At 42.2% G+C, this 26,142-nt stretch overlaps 1 protein-coding gene across 1 annotated transcript; it reads right to left on the bottom strand.

Annotated features, from left to right (window-relative positions):
• Positions 1–248: 248 nt before the first annotated feature.
• On the bottom strand, positions 249–26,142 carry dars1 (aspartyl-tRNA synthetase 1). Its single transcript, XM_079230651.1, has 18 exons — positions 26,011–26,142; positions 22,924–23,029; positions 20,497–20,526; positions 20,088–20,145; positions 18,240–18,332; positions 16,857–16,959; positions 12,787–12,889; positions 12,199–12,279; positions 9,386–9,445; positions 6,905–7,016; positions 5,097–5,231; positions 3,324–3,471; positions 2,492–2,638; positions 2,169–2,211; positions 1,529–1,609; positions 1,178–1,289; positions 957–1,028; positions 249–820 (listed from the first exon to the last, which is right to left on the bottom strand). The coding sequence occupies exons 1-18, from the start codon at positions 26,031–26,033 to the stop codon at positions 729–731; spliced, it is 1,599 nt and encodes a 532-aa protein (XP_079086777.1). The 5' UTR covers positions 26,034–26,142; the 3' UTR covers positions 249–728.

The following is a 26,142-nucleotide window of genomic DNA, read 5'->3' as shown; positions in this document are numbered from 1 at the left end:
TCAGAGCAGTGTATTTAGTCTTTCACTTCCCCAACTGTAAATGAGGAGAGAAACTAAAGCATGTATGTTATTTCATATTTTGTCTTGCTTTTGTGCTATTTTAGTAGATCATGCATGCGTCATGTCGCCAAGAGAGATTACATTGAGCACACACTGGAGTGGACATGAATGTGCCAGTTTAAAGAATGCATTATAGTCTGTTACTTTTATCAGATGTCATCTGTGATCAATTCAGAAACAGTACAGGAAAAAAAAATACAAAAAAGGTAATCGATGAAGTTTTTATTATTATTTGTCTTTAGTCCTCTAATGATGTACAAAACACCTGTAGTTACAGGCATAGTGCTGGACACCACAATCATTAGTACTTAGTCTGTGCTGGTAGTAAGAGGGACTCAGATCTGTAGTAAGGTACTTTTTTTTACATCTCCATAGAAAAGAACTTAAACAAACAATGACTGGATTAAAAGAAGGTTTAAGTGTGAACAGGAACTTCAATAATACCCTTGCTAACTCCCATTTATCTGTTATTTGCTGTTATTAGACAATCAATAAAGTACACCTCACTGTTGCAAATGCTTCATTCCCTCATCTTAATGGTTAATCATGATAGTGGCACGTCAAAGTCAAAAGGTGGCACTAGCTCCTCTATTCTCCCCCTTCCCAGATTGTGGATTAGTATGGTTTCCCCATCACCAGCATCTGCTTCGTCTAAAGTTGTTTAGCGCTCAAGGCGTCAGGCGCTTCGGGTCACGAGGGAACATGGAGGTTTGGCGGATGTTGTGGAGACCCAGGTACAGCATGCAGACCCTCTCCAGGCCTGGAAGACATGACAGTTCAGTCACAACATGTTCACATGCAGGATAGTATTTTAATGCACGTCATCCGTGTTCAATGAAACAGAAAAACAAGTTATTTCTTCTGTGTGTTCCGTAAAAAAAACATATATTCCTTACCAATGCCTCCACCACCATGTGGAGGAGCTCCATACCGGAAGGAGTCGATGTATGACTTGATCTTCTCCAGATCTGTAGCGTCATAAAAACAAAGCGGTCGCTTAAAGAATGTATTCTTTACAGACCACTGATCCAACAACTGTCCAGGTGGTGAAATTCAAACTCGCCACCAATCTATCTACTACTCCTCTATCAGAGCCAGCTCTACAGACTACTCTTACCGATCTGGTGATGGATGGCCCTCTCAGTTAGCATCTGAGCATCGTGGACTCTCTGAGCTCCAGACAGGATCTCCTCGCCCCTCATGAACATGTCATATGAGTTGGAGTATTTCTGGCCAAAAACACAAAAGGAAATGTTACATATAAAGGTCAAGATTCTTTTAAAAGAAAGGAGGACAATACATGAAAACTTTGAAAGGTAAAAGAAGGACTACAAGTTGTCGATGCTGATAAACTGGTACTAGTAGCCACATTTTGAGTTTTCTTTTTCACATACTGGTTTCGACAAAGACAATAAGAAACCAATAACTGTGTGTACTGCTGGTGTGCATGAGTCATTGAGAGACTTACAGGGTTGCTTGGATCAGGCATTGTGTAGAAGGGTCGAACAGCCAGGGGGTACTTGTCCAGCACATAGAAGTCAGTATCATACTGAGGGGGGTAAACAGTCACACACAAAAAACAACTCATTTGGGATTCAACAGATAGATTGGATGAACCAAGATACAATGCTACCTTTTCTTTTTTATAACGTGAAATTGTATTATGAGTTACTTGAAATGAGCCTTCCTGTTTATGAAAGTTGCTACTATGTTCCGCACAAAAGCTTATGAAAGTTTAGTTAAATTATTCTGTTTTAGCCACCACTGCTCAGTTCTTTTTCCCATCTGCACCGATAACGAGGACTATGTTTGGTTGTAAATATTCAGTCTTTCTATATTATTTTTGTTTAACTCCATTAAGAGAAACTCCAAGTGGAAAGTTCCTGAAAATCTCCCTGTAGCTCACATGTTATGACTCGGTAATTGGAGCACTTTGATGAAGGCAGCTGACTGTAATGTTGCAACCCATCAAATGATGGCTTTTTATTATTTAAAATCCTCCCACACAGATCCAAATCACAGTATATGAGTTTTTTTTACCAAATCACAGAATTTTCTAGTCAGTGTCCAATCATCAATATTCATTGAATGAAAACATTTGAACATACCTTTTCCTTGACAAGACGTCCAAGCAGCTTTTCATTGGGTGTACTACAGAACAACCAAAAAGACAAACTTCAAAAGCCATATCTTTATCATATTTTGTCACATTGTTTCCCGTAACGTGCCGATCGAACATTATAAAACAATTTAATTATCTTGTCGTGACTTAACACCGATAGCATGAGAAAGCCCAAGAAATATTGATGAGTTATGGGTCTGATGTTTCACTTCCTCTCTTTAAACACGTATCTATTTCTGCTTTTATCAAATTAAATCATCTGACAAAGAGGGTGGGATGTGGGACACAGGGCGGGTGACGTATTCTGACCTGAGGTCCTCCTCGTCGCCCATCTCCACCCCGGCCTCGTGCAGCATGGCCAAGGCCTCGGTGTACTCCAGCCTCAGAGTGGGCTCCAGGAATTTGAAGGGCTCACTGGGGTACTGCTTGTTCACCGTCTGGATCTCGGTCTGGAAGCTGAAGAGGACACTTTGTTTAGTATTTGTTCCAGCACACCAGCCAAATTTCTCAAAATGTTTGTCTTCCAATCACGCCAACTGCTTTACAGGACCAAAATCGGACAATAAAAGTAAAGATACAGAATCTTCAGCGTGTGAACAAAGAAATAATTAAATGAGTAACGATAAACTGCCACTATAATGCAGAATAAGACATCAGCCTGTATGGCAGCTCCGAAGGCTCTCCTTTCTTGGTGCCATATCCAGTTAGTGATGGTGGGATGAGAAAACAAAAAACCCAACGTGCATGCCAGAAGAGCTTAAACCACTGGTTTATATTTATCCATTTATTCAGCTTTAACAGCTCTCTACACATGCTGCACAGATTCTCACCACTAGGAGGCAATAACACCACATCAACTGATAAACGCCAACAGCAATGTAGTATGGATTCTACAGCTACAACAAAACACAATATTTGACTTTGTCATCCCCTGAATTTCCACCCCAGGAATTTATGCTATCAAAATTCACCTCTTGTGTCGAGTAGGAAAACAAAACTTGAGCCTCTATTTCATGTCATTTGCATCAGCAGTTGGCCCCTCACCTCACACGAAACTTTTCAGTAAAACAAATACCACAGGGGAACTAACAAAGCAAAAATATTAGTTTGAGAGCTTTACTGTATGAATCCTAAATCTTACTCGTCTCTCAGGCCTTTGAAGATCTGCACCATGGTGTCAGTGATGGAGTCAATCACTTCGTGGTAATGGTAGCTGAAAGCCATCTCAATATCCAGGCCCACAAACTCAGTCAGGTGACGGTGGGTGTTGGAGTCCTCAGCCCTGAAAACTGATATGATGCAGATTTAATGCCAACATGCAAACAAAGTAAATGGAGGTGGAGGGTTGTAACACATATTCAAGTGAAGTGGCCTTTTATTTAGCGCCAAGGGTAAACGTGCACCTCAGAAATGCGTTCAAAGGGACACCAAGGTAACAATGTAGCCACTAAATTCAGCATCGTCCCATGAAATTAGGACAGTATGCTAATTTATGTTTTGTGATTAATTGAAGCATGATTCACTATTTTGTTTCCAGGGAAAGTTAGATCGGGAGAAGAAGAAGAAAACAAAAGCTAAAAACTCAAACATGTAGTATTTTTACTATTGATGCCATCATACATGTAATCTTTTTGCAAAGATAAAGCTGCAGGTACTTTAATTTCGTCTTTTGCTTCATTGTATTCTTCACTGTGAAGCACTTTGCTTTGTGATTAGTGCTAGAAACTAAAACACGAATTGCAGGTACGATGAATTAATGACATCATGAGAACTACATATAATTAGCCAGAGTTGTGCAGTGTGCTTGTACAGAGGAATGCCTGCTCTGTCAATGTCGGAGGGCCTTACTAATGAGACACTGAGCTTGTCAGCTCTTTTAAAATACAGGTCTTTAGACAGGTGGAGTAGTCTGCACACATGCATGCAAGCAGTTGATTAAGGGTGCGTCTACATCCCACACACGGCCGAATGGTGTGGAAATCAGGTATGTGCACATGCATTCAATGTCACAATGATTGAGAGCTATAAAACACTGCCATGCATATGGATGGCTTTCTATATCCGTTTATTTGTACTTCTGTTTTTGCATACAGCGTTTTATCTCAAACCTGCACAGTTTAATGCATCCGACCCCGGCATACATTAAAATGACGTCTTCTTATCTGTGATTAAAAACACAAGTCTTGTGTTTTGTTTCTTCTGTGACGGACCTCTTTAGCTGATTTCAGATAGTGGCACCACAGATGTGAACTTTTAAAAACACACACGGTACTTCTGGCCGAGGAGAGTTGATCCCAATTCTCTTTCCTCGCTGAATTGGTGCGACTGTAACTAAGGCAACAGTGGAGAGCACATTGTTGCTGCTTTGAAGCAGCGATGACCTTAAGCCCTTTGATTTCTCCGGCGGAGCTATCGGGAAGCAAACAAAGACCTCGGTCCAGTATGTAGAATACTGAACGACCCTTCCCTCAAATGTTTTATTGATCTTGGAGGAGAATTGCATTTCACCTTAAAATCAGATGCAAGCAGCGCATTTAAATGGAAGGCTGTGTATCGCATGTTTTGTATTCATGCAGGTTGTTTCGTTACATAATGTATGTATTCAATCAGATGGTAGCAGTGTTCATTTCCCTAAAGAACTAGGGGTCTCTTAAAACGCAGCACAGCGGCATGAAGTCTTTTACAAGTCCCACTGTGTCACTAACACATGAAGCTCCAGAGCAGCTCTGACCACAGTGAAAGCAACAGAGGGAGGTCTGTTAAAGTTTAACAATCCAAATGCATTTGAAGCCATTTTCAGACTGTCATCTCAGTTAATAGGGTCTACGGCTTTCACGGCACTCTTGTCGCTCGTTACGCCGCTCGCCATTGGTGAATGAAAATGTGCGAGTGTACAGTCGGGAGGCATTCTTACCTGGTCCCACGCAGAAGACCTTGTCAAAGTCAGCACAGATGCACATCTGCTTGTACAGCTGGGGGGACTGGGCCAGATAGGCGCTGGTTTTAAAGTAGGACACGGTGAAGACATTTGCTCCACCTTCACTGGCAGCTGGAGGTGGACAAAGACAACGGTTAGATATGGAATATGAATTTTTTTTTTTTTTTACTGCCCAACAGTACAAAGTGGCCATTTTTGACAAATTCTCACTTCAAAAACTCATACATCCCCTTCCCCCCCCACCACCTAATGATGATAAACTGCTGCCTGCTCAGTAGACTTGTCAGTTGGGACTCTAATTAGCCAGCTGACAGTCATTCTTTCTCTTTTTTTGAAAATGAGAAATTATTCTGTGACTGCTGCGGGCCAAAAGAAACTGTGCCACAAACGTTTTGACTGCAAACTATTGGATGACGAAAAGTCAATAAAAGTAATTGATTTTCAACGTTCATGTAATAAAGTTGCCAAAACAAACAAACACGGGCTTCAGTCAGGCTAGACTTACATAACACATCTGCGGTTCCCCCATTTGACACACACACACACACACACACACACACACACACACACACACACACACACACACACGTGCGCGTCAGAGGACTATCTGATATTTATCGTGTCGTCAATAGTAGGGCGGGGTTCCGCACAGACACCAACCGTTCCCTGTACGCACTTTGGGTGTTGGCAGACAGGAGGATGTGGCTTTTGCAAAAAAGCACACAGTGTTGGTATACATGTGCCGCCAAAATAAAAAGAGCGGCAGTTTTGAATTTAGTAGTGGCAGGCGAAGACAATATCATTGGCTCTTGAAGAAAAGAGGAAGTGAGAGTGTAAGAGGTTTAATCACAGTTCATTTCAAATGTGAGAAGCACGTGGGAGGCCGAGGACTGGAGATTAGTGTACACGAATATGCACTCTGTTGGAAGAACCACAAATAATCTTCATCTATTTGGAGTGCACCTATCTATAAATTGATGATTTTATAACAAATCCGGTACCTAATCACCCATGGCAGCTTTCATTATATAGATACACTGAACATTTTCTCTCAGCTTTTAACAATTAATTAATTTCAGCTGACGAGTGGAAAGGTTCTTCACAAGGTACATTTTTTACATGTAGAATACCAAGTCATCTCTCAGCCCTGATGTTGAGAAGAAGATCCCATGATGAGACACACACTGTGCAAGGAAACACACTAAATAACAGTCCCTTATGAATGTTTGGATGATTTCAGTTTGAATCTTAAGTAGTTGCTTTTCTCCAGCCTTCCCTTCTTTCAGTGAAGGATAAGGTCTTCAGGGAGCCAGCTTAAGGAAGGCCTCCTCTGTCAAATCAGAGAGGCATTGTGTGGAAATGTAAGAGTAGAAGAGCTGATATGAGAGTCGGTCGATACATCAACATTTCAAGAGAGCTGGATTAAAATCCTGATAGGTCGAGAACAATAAAACTCTCTCTCATATATTAGTCTGCTATTTTCCTGAACATAGATCTTGCATTGATGTGCATGACTGTGTTTGGGTGCATAAACTCTCCGTTACTCACTGAAAGTGTTTTTTGAGCTTCAAACCTGATATGAATTGCAGTCTGGAAAAAAATAAAAATGGACACCGCATACAGGAAGTCAACTTTACAACTGTCACACGGTGACTCACAGGACACCTGTGGGTGGCGATATGGAAACAAGCGCTCTGCTACTGAGATATCAAAACTGATTCAATGCATATTAGTCTCAGTTTTCCCACGGGGCAGGATCAACGTGACAGAGTGTGTGTTTGTACCCGATATGATTTTAGGGGTCTGGATCTCCACAAAGCCCTTTTTGGTGAGAGTGTCTCTGAAGAGCTTGCACACTCCCGACTGCAGGCGAAAGATGGCCTGGCTGGTGGTCGTCTGTTGGAGGGAACACACACACACATTACCACACTTAGCATGATTCATTGGATTTATTACACAACCGGAACAGATGTGTGAAAACAAGACAGTTTCTGTCCGTGCAACTCCTCTTGACATGAAGGGTGAACCATTTATCTGCTGGCAAAGGCCACACACACACACACACACACACACACACACACACACACACACACACACACACACACACACACACACACACACACACACACACACACACACACACACACACACGCCCACCCACCCCCCCCCAGGTGCTTTTAACTGGTCGTTATACATGTAAATGCTGAAACTAAGGCGGGGAGAAAAATAGCTCAGTAAACCAAGCGATTACTGGGAAAATGTACGCCCCAAATCCCCCTAAACTGTGAGGCGACAGAGCATGTAAGAAAAAAAGAGAACACTAATTTCATCGACTGACTCATCTCAAATGACCATACGATTTCTACAGTTGAGCTTTACAGGCCTTCTACTCCACTTATTATACACGTTTATGAAGACTGGCGCTGGTGCTTCACATACCGAATGGACAAGGTCTGCGTTAATTAAAAAGGGTCTTCATTTCTCCCTCTTTTCCATTACTAGTGGCTATCCAGTCCTGAGTAGGCCATGTCTGACTAACAGTTTGCAGAATGGAAAGGTGATAATGTGCAAATAGTAGCGAGCTCATTAATCTGCAGACAGTGCTTCAGGCTGTCTGGATGTAACTTTTCCTTTAGCCCCATCCTGAATACTTTAAGTAACGAGTAGTAAAGTTTAAAAACTTTAAACTTTTCCTGCTTTAAAAAACTTTTAGTCAAACCTTTGAAAAAGGCAGGGAACCAAATGAACCATGTTCACCTCCAATCGTATGACTCATTAGGGCCATGTATTACTCATCGGGCAGTGGCCCGTGTCAAACCTGGGAAATCCAACGTAAAACCAGTCAGCGAAGGACCGTATCATGAACACATCTGTGGTGAGAAGGTGTCGCGGTGGGCGGGGCCATTGGGTGGGTGGCCGTTAGAGAGCTCTCAAACTGGCACTTAGTCTGCTGTGTCCTGGTCTTGAAATAGACCTGAACCCGACATGCCTCCCAGCGGCACACGGGATGGCTAGAAACCCGCTTGTGGTGACGATGCACCACAGATAGGTTTCAAATCGCAAAAGCAATGTTCAAATATTGGCTTGGGCTCACACCCCGTCTCACCTCAGAAATATACCGTAGCCAGTTGATAGCTTCTCAAACCTGAGGATTCGTTCTTTTTTCTAATGTGATAGTAAACGGACTCTTTAGATTTTAGACGAGCAACTTGACGTCACCTGGGGCTTTAGAAAAATGTGCTTTTTTTCTACAATTCTCTGACATTTTATAGACGGAACAACTACATGATAAATCAAGAACAATTATCATTAGTCATTGCTTTAAAATAAACAGACTATAAACTTAAGATTGGACTGATGCTTGGATACAATTACAGTATTTCTTACATGTCTATGGTGCTGAGGTGATATGATGCACTACTGTCAAGAAGATTCAACACCAACAAACTAGTTAGGGTGACTGTCCAAAAAAAATCCAACTGTGTTATGCCAACTAAATTCTAATGAATACAAGCCATGTCTTGCTGTTAAATAAAGTGGGAAATATGGCTGGCATTGTGAAGCTCCTTATGGTCAAGGATGACCAAGTTACAAGGGAAGTTTCATAGGAACTACATTATTATTGGGGGAGGTTTATGGTTCCCTTTTGGAGTGTCTGTCTGCCGGTGTGGGAACCACTTTATTGCTTCACTGGGCTCCAAAGTGAAAAGCTGATGACAGACCCGGGTCCACGAGCTCAAAGAGCTCAGCGTTACAGAAACAGGTGTTGTTGCGAGGCCTGTGAGCTGTGCGTCTCTGTGGTGTTAGTGCCTTCCTGTCTGCTGCATCACACACGTGGGAGGCACAGATCAAAACAATGAGACGCTCTGCGGCTCGGTCTCCACTGCTGCTGGCATAGGTGTAGCACATCGACCGCACTCCAACACATTGATCCCACTAAATCACAGACCATCTTGTTTTCACTTTAGAGGTGAAGTTTGTTTTGCATTTCAAAATACCGTTGGTAGCTTTTAAGATTGCCTGCTGTCCCTTAACTAGAAAAAGAGAGTTTAACATCGATCTGTTTTAACGTTTTAAATGCCCTTTATCACTACTACTACTTATTTTGATGGTATTAATTAAACTTGAAAAAAGGATTTGCCTCAAATATCTAAACTAACAGCTTTTTCCATCTCACCAAACAGCCTCAAATGTGAACATGCCACTTGCAAGATTAGATATATTAAGATCAATTTTTTTTTTTGTCAGCTCGGGTAGCAACTCACCCTGAGATCAATCACCCGGTTGTCCAGCTTTGTGTCCTGGTTGACTGTGGCTCTGCCTTCCTGAGGGCAAACAAAAAACATCATCTCATCACCAAAAACCCTCAGACAATTAAATATTCAACAACTGTTCAGCTCCTGTTCTGTTCTTTGCATTTGTGGCCAGTGATGTGGAAATGCTTTCTGAAGACAATAAGTCATTCTCTGTATACAGAAAAAAAAATCCTCGTTCATACATCAGTTATTGGCAGATTATCAGCGTGTGTACACAACAACTCGCAAGCTATTTTTACAGCTTAAACCAACAAATTGTTGGAAATCATTCCATCGTCAAGTGTAACAAAAGACATGATGCATTGTGGGACATCAGGGCAATACAAGAGAAAAGAAAAGAAGAAAAAAAACTAACAAAAAAACAAATGAAAGAATAAATGTTTCAACACAGGAGGAACCACTGCTTCCAGGGTCGTGGATGTCAGGCTTCCTCCGGAGCCGCTGGGGTTTGAGCTAATAGCCTGTGTAGCCACATCCTGCTCCAAACAGCCCCACGCAGAGGGATAAAAGGTTAGACAGGCATACAGTCGGGGAGGCTGGGCTGTTAAGGCCTGTGTCTCTCGGGAAGGCAGGTGCTGCTACAAGTGTGTGACTGACATGCTGAATCCCTGCAGAAAGCACCTTGGATGCTGCTGCAGCTGCACAGATTGGCTTACTGGATAAACACGGCCCAGCTCTCAGCTGTTTCTAGTAGAGTGAGACCCATATCAGAATCACAACTGCTTATTGCCAAGTGCGACTTGACTTGAGAATGAGAATTTAACTATACTGATTTGCGCATGATACGTTACATATAGAAGAGTAATGTGATACAACATTTTGAATAAGATGGATCCACCGCTATAGCAAAACGATAGCTATAGGGGTGTGGAAATGGTTTCTTCTGCATCCATTACAAATTATGTTGATTTGACAGCTTCAATCTGTTAAGAGGGGTTTGCATTAAATATCGGTGGCTACAACATTGTTGTTAGTCGGTAAGGAACACTTTGAATTGAGCAAATGGAGATTTTTGACAAAAAAAATAATAGTTTTCCTCCAAAATGTAGCTCAATATCTCTGTCATCGGTCTTTTTATTCACAAGGTAACTACATCAAACTTTACTTTATAGATGCTGCGTTTTACAAACAAGCATGTCAGTCAAAGAGAGCAAGCACACATTTGTGTTTCTCTGACCACAAATTCTAATTATTATAATTAATATTTCAGTTTCCCCGCATGAAGATGGACAGTTTGATAAGATGTCTGCTGTATGTGAACTTCATAACGACGCACTCACACTACTAAAGGATCCAATCACCCGTTTAAAGGAAACAACCTGTCCACTGGCAGCTTTGAAGGCTGCAGCTAGCTCTGCTAACCTGTCAATGTCGTCAGTTTCTTTGAGAAGACTAGAAGACTCCGCCCACTGCAGTAGCTACCTGCACAGAGCTGTACTCATTTCAGACATGCTGGATCTTTCTTGAATTGAATCCCCCACCCATCACACCTGCATGGAACTGACTTGGTGTCACGCCTGCGATTCACACTCAAAAACAGCCGCCTCAGAGTTTAATGACCATTAATAACCGTCTAAACTGTGGGCCGGAAATATAAGAACTTCTTAAATGGATCACAATTCTCTCAAATTATTCAGCATCGATGCACAAATCTCCTTAATCGGAATTCAGAAGGCACCCGAAACCCTGGCTGGTGGCTCTTCTCACCGCTACGTGATGAAATCACAGTTTGCATGGAGAGTGGTGAGTCAGAGGTGATGTTACTCACAGAATGTGTGGTTCATCAGTGAGAGACATTTTGCTCTTAAGCTCGTTACATTTAACCAGGTTTTAATACCCAATCTGTGGGTCTGCCAAAAACACAAATGTCTACTCTTACTGGCGTCTGTGAAGCACAAAGTCAGTTCACGCATTGGATACGTTGCAATTTTGCTCTTAATATAAAGTATAAAGATACATTAAGGGTTAAATGTGTACTATTCTGTTTTTGTATAGTCCACATTTATGGATACATGTCATGAGTCCATGTGGATTCTCACACTGAAAAGTTGAAGTCAGAATTATTTTTGAAATTGACGCAGAGTCTGCAGATTTTTCTTTTTGTCTGACTGACACGGAGCTGTCTTATTGGCATTATATACTGATTCTTTCCACCTGACAGTACAAAGTTTCCCCTTGAGAAGGTAGCAGACTTGCTATTCCACTCCAAGGCTCCTTCGTTGTTGGTGGTTGGAGTTTCTCTCTTTCAGCCACACCACAATGCACAGTGGATCCTTAAGAGGGCATTAATCCCCTACCCAATGTCATGAGATCAGTATGCTGCAGCGAATTGCTTCATTGAAAGGAACGAATGAGATCCGCCTTGGGTGTGTGCCATTAGTGGGCACAGTGGAGAAAATGGCAAGAGAGGGTCAATAGTGAGACTTTTGGGTGAAGCATGCTTTCCATACCCTATCATCCAGTGGTTCTCAAAATGAGGGTACATGATCTATTTAAAATTAGCATCCATTCAAAAATCCTCTAAATACAGTAATTTAATAAATATTCAATAAAATATAAGTTCATAAACTGCATTGTATATATTCTATATTAAACCAGACCCTGATGGCACAGCGCTGTGTATTACATCTTTTTTTCAACCAAAAATGTTTTGTGCTGGTTAGGGTGTACTTGGTTGAAAAACTATTTCACATGGGGGTACATCACTCAAAAAAGGTTGTGAACCACTGCTCTAATCCATCCATCTATCTATCCATCCTCACCTCTTCCCCCTCTCCGTCAGGCCTCACGGCATCCTCCAACTGCAGGGGCAGGCGAGCCTCTGCCTGGCTGATGACAAAAATCTGAGAGGAGACAGAAAGAAAGGCCATTACAATTCAGAGAGGGTGTTAAACCAACAATATTTTCATTAGATGTTCTAACACTGGAAAGTACCCGGAGTCTGCATTCAAACATAGCGAGTAAAAGTGACACCTGACAGCCGAACCTGTTAACACCATATCTATGTGTGACTGTTACCACACTGCTGACGATCATGTACAGCCCTCCAATAGTGTACTTACTTGTTTATTTTTGTTAATTATTTTTGAGACAGTGTCAGAGAGTTTGTGGTGTTGCACTGAATTGCATTATATTGGAGTGTGTGCCTGACAATTTGCCCAGTATCCCTCGAATTGAATGTTTTCCCCACCTTAAGTGCAACTAGTATATTGTATTAATCAAAACAAACACACGTGATGTGTCGGGGTCACTAATTATCATGAATTGTGTGTGTGTGTGTGTGTGTGTGTGTGTGTGTGTGTGTGTGTGTGTGTGTGGTTTTGATGAAAGCAGTAACAAAGTGTGCCCACCCTCTCGATGTGCAGCTCCACGTCCTGCTGGGAACAGCTCTCGATCTTCTGCTCCACTTTCCTCACAAACCCCTCCACGTCTACGATGCTTTCCTTGGTGATGCTGGTGGAGACAGTTGGGTGAAGTGTGAACTACAGATAGCACTTAGAAAACAAACTCATCTGTGTGGGAGGCCAACAGTCTGAGAACAATATTTCCATTACACTGTGACTGATGTATGCATGCATGCAGACAAGTGTATTCATTTTTCATGGTGCGGTCTGCAGGGGTTAGTTCGGCATGTGGTTGTGTGATTTTACAGTTGGAGGTAGAGCAGTTTTTCCCCAAAATCACCACAAATTGATAAAACATAAAGCTGCCACAATGTCATTAGCTAATGGGGGGAGGGGAAAGTTGAGATACCACAAGCTTGTGGTTTTCAAAATAAAATCACTATCTTCCTTCTACTCAACACAAACATGCGTGTACTTATGTTCAGGGTACAAACTGTTTCACAGTTTCTGTTTTGGACAGATTTGTCCGTCTGTTATGGAATAGCTAAACAAATTATACCGAGTCACCACCATTTTTGTAACTTTAAAATAAATTCAGGGCAATGAGACCCTGAAAAGGATTCCCGTCAACATTATTTACTTTCTAACCATCCATTAAATGTGGCGTGAGCAATTATACTCAAACCAGTTCATTTCAAAAGGCAGATGGCAGCGAGGATACGTTTTAGTAATGGGCATAATAACATTGAAAATGAATACGGCCATTGAACTATCAATCAAAAAGGAGAAGGAAATAAAACAGAAGCCTGAGAGTAAGAGGGGTATTGTTGATCTTTGATGCGAAAACATGTTGCAGAGGTGTTGCAGCTTACAGAACTTTACAGCTCCTGGAAAGTACCTAGCACAACTACAACAACGCATTGGCCCCCAGGGGTAGGAATTTACCAATTGTACAGTTCATAAAGTAAACTGCAGCATGTGAAGCGAACCCATTTCCAATTTTGTCACTGTGGGTTTTCAAAACAATTGCAGCCTCCTCCCACACGGCTTTCTCACTGAAGCCCAGAGCATCACCGGACATAAGAGGAACAACACCGACTGTCATGCAGCACAAGGCCAGATGGGGAACCTGCTGTAATCCTTCACTCCTGCTCATTAAAAAGCAGTAATGAGGGATTGAACACTGGGGTACTGCTGTCCTTTCAGACCCACGACAGCTGCCGCTATAGTCCTTCCCCTCTAGTAGGAGATCCGTTAGATAAATAAATCCCCACATTAATAACCTCTGTTGTACGGCCCGGAGGCTGGCGACAACACATTCAGCACAGACCGAGGGGAAACCGACTGATTAACTCAAGACAGAGTTGACAGGATCACATGGAGATGAGAAATACGAGTAAAGAGGGGAGAGAGACCGCTTTCATGCTGAATCAGTGTCCCAGGAACACTTTGGACATGAAAGACACATGTGGCGATTACATCAGCTGGTAATGCATCACGAAACAACCTAACTGGCAAGCAGAGCTCACCAGACTCACTTTCCAAATCCAGAAAGGTGAAAGACCTGCGTAGTGGATGTTTTTCCAATCCCGTTTTCAGTCCTCAAAGCCCACAAACAAGTACTCGTGCCAAACATTACCCTCAGGACTTGAGATCTCTCTCAAACTCTCATTATCCTGCAAGACTTTTGACCGCTTCATCGCGGAGGCAGACAAAAAAGCAGACAAGAGATTAAAGATTCAGAAGACTGCAAGGCTGCGAAAACGGGCCTTTTGCAGATCAACACGATGGTTTCCCAATATGATGTGCTACATTTAGACAGAAGAGTCTTTTAAACGCAATTTCTAAAATAAGAGTGCAACGGCTACGGCATTTGAAGTCTCTGATTGGCTCCATACCTGTCGAGGTAAGTGAGAATGTTCATATTTTATAAATATGGGTGAACTGACCCTTGAAACTACTTACAGGGAACATTTGATGTTGACCTGCTCTTATTGACTAGTGAGGGTCTCATACAGAGCATGCTCTGACTGAATCATGCAATTCAGGATTAAATCAAACCTAAATAAACATCTTTGTTTTTTTAAGTATTAGAAGCCAAATCTGCCACAGTTCCCTTCTGATTTACACTTGGCACTCCTGAGGTACTCGAGTGGAGTCAGGTTAGCAAAGCCTGAAGATCACTTAATTAAATTGTGCGGGTGAGAGGAGGGATGACTCGGCCACACCACAATATGTGAAAGGAGACTACCCCTGCAACGTCATAGCTGCTCTTGACATGACTATGAGAGGATTTACTTGTAATCCAGGGTTTTACTGAGCTTGTCAATCATCACACCGACGTGTGTGAAACTAGACGTGGGCCAGAAAGCCACAGGAACCGATTGTGCCAGCTGTTAAAAGATTTAAACACAAAGTGCACGTATAGTTTTGATCCCAGGAGCACAGCTCAAAACCCCTCTTGGTAAATGGTTACATTGTAGCGTGACTTCGCCATTTCTGAGTTTTGTTGTAAGACCATGTCGCATTGGCGATCGCGCAATCACTTTCACTCGCTCTGTTGTCAGATGGCAACGTGTTGCACAACAATCTAACTGCCCGACCGCAACATTACAGGATCAGATTGAGAAACTGCAACGAATAAAACTAAATCCACCGGCAGTTACAAAATACAATGCTCTGCGACATACGGCAAACTTCTCTACGACACGAAAAACTAAAATGCAGTTGGAAATCACTGCTGCAGGTCAGCCGAGTGCTCAGGGGATTCCGACACTTCTAACAAAGTGGGGTCAGTGTGTTCAGGCAGCAGAGGTCAAGACTCGGGTGTGAGCAGCAGTGACCTCGGCCTCATTAGAAAAATGTTATTAGGAATGTGTGTAAAATGGCAAGTTATGCAAATTTTCAAACATTTAAGACCTTTAATTTGTTTAGATATGACTCAGTTGGGGTTTGTACATGAAGTCCATTATTAATCATTTACGCATTCCATGTGTTTGTTATATATATATATCAAATAAATCTGGCTGTACTGAATGTATGTTTCTCACAGTAGCACATAAATGATATCTATTTTGTTGTTAGATGCAATTAAATATACTTTTATAAGCTAATATGCTGTTGCTGCTCAGGAAGTGAGAAGCTGCGGAGACACTGGTCCTCTGGTCGACCCAGTGGCCTCAGCACTGTGTATGAGGTCATCGTCTGGAACAACAAGGTTGCTCACACATCCCAATGATGATGGAAGCTGCTCTTCCAGTGATGCGCTGTTAAAAGCTTTAAATTAAACTGATTCCTATGAACTTTTTGGAGGATTTACTGGGAGGATGAAACAGCAGACGAGGCTGTAACGCAACAATAGCTGCTCCTCAAGAGGCTTGTTTTAAATACAGCTGCAATCTCTGCATTGCTTAAGTTCTTTATTATCCGCTGTCTTAACTGCTATTTTCGTCTGGGTGTTGCCCTTTGCTTAAATTTAGCAATATCTGAAGAGGTGCCATTTAAGTATTACACGATATTTACAAATATGTTCAATTCATCAAACAATGGAAAACAGATGAATTTGCACATCTGATTAAATGTACTGTATGTTTCATGTACATCACATGAATGATGTCATTAATATGTCATATTTAAAGACCAATTTGAAAACCGTTTTACAAAAGACTCCCCTCATGAACATACAATGTCAGCCTAACACGGCGTTACTCAGCCCCTCCCGCCTTTTTAATAAAGTGCATATCCGCTGATGGCTGCGTTCATTCATTGACAACCAGTAATGGGCTACAATTTGGCTGCTAACATGAATAATGATGCTTGGCTCTGAAGTATTTCCTCCTCCGCTGATCCAAGCTGCTGTATCTGCCATCTCGACAGGAACTGCCCCATTAAAACACTGCTGTATACCAACCGCCTTGTGAACAGCAAGCTTTTGTTGTAGAGTGAAAAATGATTGATTTCCCCAACCTCCACCTCACTCAGAATGTGTGAAAATGGATCGGTGGACGATTAGGGACCAGGATTTTCCCACCATTGTGTGTGCTCTCGCCGACAGGAAACGCAGTCTCGGTACTCACTTTGCGGCAAACTTGACCATCTGCTTGCTGGCACGATCTCCCACTGCGACCAGTGCCTGCACGTTGAACTGCTGTTGACGCAGGACCAAGAAGCATTGCTTCCCTGAAAACAAACAACAACAACAATAACAATAGATAGTGACGGGCTGTTAGGATCTCTTTTACGCAAGCCCAACAGGCGTATCACAATAAAAAGCTTGAGCACTCTCTGTAACGCAATGGCGCCTTCGTTCAGTCAAAAGTCTCCATGCGACTCCAAATGAAGAGGCTTCCCCCCAAGCTGCAAGGACCTTCCTCATCATCGACAGGTAAAGTGTCAAACATATGTGAACAGTCCTCTCTTTGAAGAGCACTGTGTGGAGAATGGGTGATTGCTACCTTCCTAACAAACACACACACACACACACACAAACACACACCTAGGAGCAGTGTAAACAAGTTAGCCAACAAAAACCTCGGGCAGTATACCGTCAGACCACCCAGGTACTTTGATGTCTATTGCCTGTGAGAAAGAGGGTGGGTAATGGAGATAATAGCAATGTCAAAATCCCACCAACAGATGCACCTCATCCCAGACCAAATCAGGATGTTATTCTGCTTCCACGGACATCCTTACAGCGAGCAGAGAGAATGAAGACATGAGTGGAGGGGAAGTGACTCCTGACTCTGGAAGTTATCGTGAAAGGAAATGGCCAAATGATAATCATTGAGACCGTCGTGTATTTGTAATCACAGGTTGAGCGCTGCAGCAAAAAAAAAAAAGCTGACACAGAGATGTAATAACCCGGCAAGGCTGAGTAGGTTTATTGTATTCAAATAGAGCAACTTCATGGCTGGCAGTAGCTGGAACCCGACAAATAGAGGTTATCCGGGTTTGCAGTTGGCAGTGATATGCTAGACAACGATATCAAAAACACCCTCAGGTTCTCAAACTCTGCTTAACATGGAAGGAATGTAATAAATCTGCCCTGCAAGTCTTTGCACAATCCCACAGAGGAATATAAAGTATAAAAGGGGTGAGCGTCTCTTCAAATTGATATGTTATACTGGGTTATAGTTTGGATTGTATTCTCGCAGTAAAAGCTGCCCGTTTCTGAACTTCCGTGTTGATCGGCCTGAAGAGAGTGCTTATCAGTCATCTCGGTCATGACGATCAAAAAGCAAGTCGAAGACAACCGGCCGTGCGGTTTGGTCTTCGAGAGAATGGAGTGACGTAGAGAGCTGGCCCCGAGGGCAGAAGTGAGAGATAATTCACTATAGTGCATCGAGGATTAGCACTGGGGTCGTCTAATCTTGGCTGTTTGTGTTTTTTTGCACAAAGAAAGTTGAAAGAAAGCTGAAAAAAAAGTTGAGGAAGAAAAGAAGAAAGGGGTGTGATCTCACCTTTGGCTCTGCTGGTGTGGACTCGGGCACGCAGCCAGATCAGCTGGTCAGCGTTATCAGGAGTAAGGTCTTGGACTCGCACCAACACCCTGTCTGTCTCACACACACATAAAGAATGTATTACTTCAAAGGACATTTCTGCCTCGATTTCGCCACCTCTGTGTAAATAATCTAACACCCCTTCAACTCCCCCCCGTGCACACTCCCAAAGGCAGAAAGAAATGTGAATAAGCATGCATGCGCAGACACATACACACAATAAAATGCTCAAATTACAGACGTGCCTAATAAATAAGACACACTAGGAGGGCTGCTGAAAAGCTGTCTAACTCACCCATTCTCTGTGGGCTATATGACAAATTGACTCTAGTTTCACCTGTGTCACTCAGAGGCATGCTTTCTCCTCATTATCAGTGAGCAGAAGAAGCAGACACTGAGGCTACACCAGAGAAAACAGAGCCGCCCTTTTGGCTGAGAACTCTCCGTCAACCCACATGAAAGCCCCAACCTCCCCCACCCCGTCCCAATGGCTAGGCATGGCATGCAGGTGAAGGAGGCCCTAGTTTGTTTGCTGCCACTGGAGCCGAAAGAGCATCCAGACAGATGGACGACCTCGACAGGTTCGCCTGCTACCTCTTTCATCCGGGAGCGATCGCACACTATTAGTTACTGCAATTATCACGGCTGCAATCGTGTTGAGAGAAGAGACCAGAAGCATTTTTCATGATGTTTATCAGCTGTAATCGTATTATCTGTCATTTTTTGACAACCAGATTAAGGTAATCTGAGACGTTCTGGATCAGGATGTCATCTTGTATCAAAACATATAATTTGAGACTTGCGGCACGTTCTCCATTTCAGGATGCCTCACCACAAGTGTGGATGTTAAAAGTAAAAAGTGCTGTTCAACCTTTGCAGCAAAGTATTCATGTTCAACCCACGTTTACCAAACACGGGGCTGACGCACGCGTGACTTTTATAGGAATGACTTGCACTGTCTTTTTGACACAAGGAGCAGGAAGGAGTGATCTTGAATTAACCTTGCTACACTAGTCTAGTTTACAATTGCACCAGTTTAAGACATTAACCCAATTAAAAACCCTATATATATATATATATATATATATATATATATACATATATACACACACATACACACACATCGTCAAGCAAAGCTTTAAATGATCGGGTATCCTTGGTAAGGCAAAGCCAAACACACATTCAAATAAAAGCATGTAGTGCTGTGTGTTTTGAAGAGACTTCCCCTTCTTAAGTGCCAGATGATTGACAGAAAGAGAATAATGCAGCACACAGATAAGAAAAAATAAAACGCACTCAACACTAATAAATAATATGAAAGCAAACGTCTGTTCAAACCAAAGGAAGTCTTTCTGTTTTGTTCTGGCTTACTTAGAATCCTATTTTCTGAATTTGTTTGCGATAAAAGGATGAATATATATTTTCTGAAAAGCTCATTTTTCATGCACTCCGCTGACATTGTGCAGACATATGTTTGGAAAAGAGAGCGGCAACAGGGACAGCTGACACACAATGAAATAGACTGAAACATATCTAAAGAGAGTGGTCGGTCAAATATGATGAATTGAGGTGGCGGCAGGACAAAATGTTACTTCTCCCAAGTGAAACCACATTCAACCCCTCTTAAAACATCAAATATCACCGCATGTGATAGAGAAAAGGCTCAATATAGACATAAAATACATAATCGCATCAAGGGGAATTTACCCTTTTGTAATTAGTACCATTGCAAATCTTGTAAAAGAGTGCTTTCAGCGATGAGATGGTGTTTGGTTGGCTGTTGAGTGAAGGAAGTAACTTCTTACTAACCCAGTTTTTGTTGGGACTGAACCATAGCCGGCACGCCATATCTGTCCTTGGCGAAGTCCTGAAAGAATAAGAGCGTGACATCTCATCAAACAGCTAAATAAAACATTACATCACTTTTGCGCGTATGCACACACTCCATTATTCTCAAAACCAACCCCACCAGTTTGATTTCATAAGCGACAGTCTGTCTACCACATCCGAGATAAGAGACAGACAGAATAAATAATGAGGCTTATCACAATCTTAGGAGAACATTGGCAAACAGAAAACAGAGACACAGAGTTCAGTGTGCAGGCATTTGCATGCAAACTGTTGCAAAAAGTGTGAACGCAGAGGTAGAGTCAGCCAGACAGAAAGACAGGGAATTGATCTTAGAGGATGAGTACTGTGGTCCGGAGGGGATACTTACATCTTCCTCCGTGCTCTGCTGTTCGGCAGCCTGAAACACAAAGAGGCGACGGGGATTTAAAGGGCATTGCAAATAGCCAGAAAATAACAACAAGAGGACAATCTATTAAATTCCAACATTAGAAAAAAATACTAAAACATTTGACTTCAAAATGGGAGCAACTTTAAACGTTTTGCTACATTAGTCATGTGAATTGTTTTTTCCTCTTGTGCTATCAGGGATTTGAATAAAATTAATAAATCATAGCTCAGTCCTGGAGCCGAGCCGTAGATCCCTGGAATGCACTGCTCTCCTGCACGGTGCCCGAACACATCATAGACAATGAGTAATGGCAGGAGGAGATATTGCTTTGTAATAGAAACAGCGTAAGTGGACAGATTCTTTATCTCCGCGTTGACTTCTAGGCAAATGACTCCCAGAGTGCGATGAGGTTGTGTCTTGGCAAAGTTACAATTCCATTTCCTATTCAAATTGATATTGGTCTATGGAAATGACTGGTGGCGGTGAGCTGAATTGGAATCAGCCATCCTTGCTATGATGCTCCAGTCACATGATGGATGATATTGCATCTTATGATCAACTGGATATAGACCGGCTATGGCCACGAAGCACCCGCCTCCCACATGACCCGCTGAAGTGACAAGTGTCAGCACAAAAAGTGCACCGCGGCAAATAACCAAGCTGACACTCAACTCAATGAACATTCAACTCAACTTTCAGGTATTCCCCGAGGCGATGCTCGCTATGCCACCTGAAGTAGGCAGCACCAGCCAAGATATGAAACAGTGACAACACCTGCTACTTCCACGAAACATGCTGGCAGCAGGAATTCAGCGGGGGGAGAGGATACTTTGCTGCTTCCACCGCTAAAAGCCTGTTGAATCATGACACACTGATGCGGAGGGTGTTTGATTAGTCTCAGATAAGGCGGTTTCAAGCTAGATGACACTTTTTGTTTTGGAAACAATGGATGCAGACTAATCATTTATATCCTGCAGATTTGGCTTCGAGGGACAGCTTGAGGAAACATGGCGGGGATGCATCCGGATACTGGCATCATTGCGCTAATTGGATATCAGGAAAACGTAACCAATCAACAGTAAATACTGCGCTAATTTTGATATTTTAATCTATTTTTTTTACCCATCACTTCCAGCATGGGCGTCTCAAAAAATACAATTAATGTGAAAGCAGCGGGAGGCCGTCACTGAAACTGCGGTTTGATAATGTCAGCAACAAGTCCGTCAATGTTGTTCTACGAGTACATTTTCTGCACTCTAGATGGTGTTTGGAAACGCTGCATCAACAAAGTAACATTAATGTCTGGAGTGAAACTGACTGGACCGTCTACAGTCAATGTGCTTAACTGTGGCCAAATTGTTAGAGGGCCTGGCAGCAGTGCTGCAAAGGGAATTCATGGTTATTAAATGTTTGTCTGTAGTGGTCCCAGTAATATCCGTTTGTTGGGTACTGAACTATCACAGCATATGACATGAATAAACTACGTTTGAGTCAAATAATTAAGGATGTAATTAATGTTACTTTGTTAAACAGACATAGGTTACGATAGATCCCATGGGAATTAAGAACATGCCCACAAATATTGGCCGTAAGGAGCAGCGGCATTTATTTACTGCTAATTTCTCTTCTGATTACCAACAACTGTACGTGTCCGCCCGAACTCTCTCTCTTTTGCTCTACCACACACTCACTAATAATATGCGCTCTTCACTGCTCTTGTAGGGCTCCCTCTAAATCTCTCAGATGAGTCGTTCTGGGACAAGGCTTGCCGGTGGAGTAAGCAACGACTTGAGCAGCAACAACAACGTATGCAATGAGGAAGTGGATCAGCCGGTTGATCGCGGAGGCTAAAGACGCCAACGGTGCATCTCCAACGTTTCTAAAAGCTCATATATATTCAAAACCAGTGACATCTGCGGCGATGAAATGCAGACACATGCTTTGATTGCCGTCACTTCCAGATATGCTTGTGAGGTACACTCCAAGTACTTTGACACTGGCTACTGATCCACATGCGTTGTTGGATAGAAAGACACACGATACTCAGTTTGCCAGATTTTTACTGCATGATAGGACCAAAAGATTTTACCAGATAAAAGTCTGATGCGTGTAAAGTGAGTGTCTGACGGTGTGTGTGATTTCAAGAACCACCTCACACATGCATGAGTGTTAAGAGGTGCAAGTATGTTGTGCACTCAGTGTGGGAGAAAATAGCACTTTGTTTGGGTAGACATAAACAAATCCAAAATGACAGGAATACTTAAACAATGGATACTCTTGCCCCCCCTGCGGCTAACCGACCCTGCTGGACCCACAATGCCCTGCAGAACTACACGTCACAAGCTTGCCAGCTGTAAGAGGCGGATGTGGAACAACAAGGGAAAAAAACTAAACAACAACACTGACCAGCTTGGCCTGTTTCTCAGCCTTCTTTGCAGCTTTCTCTGCTTCCTTCTGCTGTTTCTTCAGGCCTTTCTTTGACTGAGCCTGCTCCTCCTCCTCCGCCGCCGCTCTGAAACAGGAAGAGGTACACAGCATAAACATTCAAGTCAACTTCCACCTTCTATTTCTCCTGCATCCCATGAGGAAGTTGTTGACCGCCTGGGAAAATTCATTCTGAGCCATTGCCACCTCCACCTCCAGCTTCTAAGTCGGTTCAGTACCTTTAATCCCATTGTTATTTCAAACAAAACAGCTGTAGCCTGCAGTGTGACTTGAGAGATGAAGAGCGGCTAACAGCAGAGCTGTCAGAAAGTAAGATTAGCTAGATAAACACTAGAACACAGGAGTCTAAGCAGCACTTTCTAATCCATTATAGAGTTTATGTAGAATGCAGATTCATCCGTATATGATACCATTTAGTTTTATCTGAAAGTAAAGGTGCCTTTATTTGCTAAATGCCACCGCCACAATACACAGCACAATGCCAACGCTGATAGCACGTTCCTACAAAGTAACGTTTGTTGTGTAGCAGCAACAGGACAGTAGACTAAATACACTCTTATCAAGATGTGACAATCAGGTCACAATACAATATGCAGAAATGACCGAGAATCTATTGTTTCAATATTCCGCAAATGTTCATATTTTGTAGTCATCATATTTAGTTTATTAAAAAGACTGCCTTTCAAGAAAGAAAAAAAAAGAAGTGCAATGATTTACGCCGGTCTAGATTGGTGCTACATTAGGGCAGTAAAACTGTGGCTTACTTTAGGCAAAATAATAAAAGCAGTAATAAACCAGGTGGACACAGACTGAGTATTCCAAATGGTCTGAACTTTGCACTTCAGACGTACATTTACTGTCATTCTAAAAGTGTGCTACGGTTGCAGGTCAATACGTGAGTGCTGTTTGGTTTTCCCCAAAGACCAGGTGTGCAGAGCTTGAGGAAGCCTGGGAGCTGTTCCTATTTAGTCACAGGAAACAACAAAGACCAAAGGCCGACTATACATAGCAATAAAGCCCAAACAAGAAATAAAAGGCACAAAAGAGCATGCCCTTGTCTTCCAAGGGAGGACTGCACACCAGGTTGTTCCCTCACAGCCAAATGCAAAAATAACACCGTTTCAATGACCTGTAGACAAATCTTTTTTTGATTTCCCTCTGAGAAGTTTGTATATTACACAATAGCAGCTGCAATGCACTAAGATCCCATATTTCTCTGTCAACTGTGCACATAAATTTGTTGTACAGTTGTTTTAAAAACGTAATGTTTTGAACTTCTGCACCGATTAAGCAAACAACAAAACGTACATACGAGTAGCCTCGTGCGGCCTTGAGTTGTGGCAGTGTTATGAATCTGGACTAAAGGAATTCTTCACCCCCAAAATAATCAGTCATTTATCAATCGCTCAACCCTTGAATTTGTGAGGGAAATTCTGTTTTCTCAAGTGAAGAAGTATTTCGGCTTAAAACCTTACTAATTAAAATACTTCCACAGAAACAGTTGTCCTATGTATGAGTAGCTAATTGATAAACACATGATCATCATGGGGGTGGGGTATTTCTTTAATCTACCTGTAATCAAGGTTCATAGCGCTGCCATTTCTACTCATATGTATGTTTATGAAGGAACACTATTTATATGTTCCTCCAACCGGTTGGATTCGCTAAACTGGATCAGCCATCTTTTATCCCCTTAGGCAAGTGAGGCGAGTCCGACTGTCTGAAGCAGCCGTCAACAAACGACTAACTGCTGTGAAATCAAAACAAACAGGGTTGTTCATTCTTAAAACTGTAAAATGAACAGAAAAAACGATTATGTGTGTCACACTGAAACATAAACAGAGAATCCACCTTTGGCAACCACTGACAATCAGTAAACTGCCTTTCCTAAATAACAAATATTGACACTTGCCAAACAGGTGTTTTCAAAAAAACAATACATGGATGGAACAGTTGCACAAAAAACTGTTTTTTGTTGTTGTACCGAATGCCTCCACAACATTATCCAAAGAACACCAAGTTACAAAAGAAAGCTCTTTACTTTAACATGCCAGCCAGTGCAGTAGTCCTACGATCATACACTCATGAAACAAAGACTTGTAAATGTTTTTAACAGCACTTCAATTCACCAGTAATTATTATTGCAAATATATGTGCCGTTGCTGGTTTGAAATATTCTGTAGAAACAACGTGTGTTATAGTGCTGTTCTATACCATCAAAATGAAGTAACGCACATATAACTAGCCAGCCAAAATTTAAATTAAATTTAATTTTTTTTAAGTGTATTCATATCATTATAACGGAGTTTTTCTTCGTTTTTTTTTTTAAAATCACTCAGTTCTCAAACATTTCTTCATTCACAACTCCAACTTTAAAACAGAAAACGTCTCGAGGCGGAAGTGACAGCAGTGGAATGCGATTGAACGTGACCTGTTGAGATTTACAGACTACTTTTTTATAAATATGAACCTTAAAATAGCGTTGCATGTTATAAACCAGCAACTGTGTGGAGGACTATGACGCAAGATGTTATCCGAATGATAAAAGGAGGATCTTTGCAATACGTTACACTTCAAGCTTTTGAGTCTGCAACAAAGAACAACGTGGACTAGGTAGAAAGAGTGACTTTTTCTTCTTCATATTAACAGAGTTCATAGACACCGTATGGGACTTTGAAACATATCACACATAACATATATACATATAACTATAAATAAACAAACCGCTTATTGAGCAAGGCCATCAGAAACTGAGCGACTCTTTCACGTGTTTTCGTGTTTAGTTAATTAAAGAGAACAAATCCCTCCCACGGACGCATGAGCCGCGTGGGCTACTCTCGTGTTAAGCTTTATACTGTTTGCTATTTGTTTGTTCACGCCAGTTAAACTTCACGATGGCTCGACTTGAAACTGTCAGATGATGCAATCCTCTACACGCTCAGGTAACGCTAGCGAGTGGCTAATCTCTACTACCGCTCGCACGCGCTCATAAACGCGCCTCTGCGAGACTTTTGTTACGACACGCACAACCTCCCCCACTAGTCTTACCCCTGAGCTTCCTCTTTAGTCATGTCGAGTTATATTCTTGGAGAGTGTGGACACAATGTTTCACTGATGTTTGACAGAGAGAAGCACCACATCAGCTGTTCGGAGCATGGACGTGCACAGGAAGAAGGGACT

Source organism: Taurulus bubalis, assembly GCF_910589615.1.
Source record: "Taurulus bubalis genome assembly, chromosome: 15".
Taxonomy (NCBI): Eukaryota; Metazoa; Chordata; class Actinopteri; order Perciformes; family Cottidae; genus Taurulus; species Taurulus bubalis.
The sequence above is the reverse complement of the archived record's forward strand: the minus strand, read 5'-3'. Positions and strand labels throughout refer to the sequence as shown.

What these genes read in the sequence shown, in the direction of transcription:
- dars1 (XM_079230651.1), bottom strand. Translation starts at nt 26,033, where the DNA reads ATGACTAAAGAGGAAGCTCAGGG. An exon ending in AGCAGAGCACGGAGGAAGAT is followed by an intron (nt 20,146 to 20,496) that starts GTAAGTATCCCC and finishes TTATTCTTTCAG; the next exon opens with GACTTCGCCAAGGACAGATA. An exon ending in ACATGGTGGTGGAGGCATTG is followed by an intron (nt 821 to 956) that starts GTAAGGAATATA and finishes CATGTCTTCCAG; the next exon opens with GCCTGGAGAGGGTCTGCATG.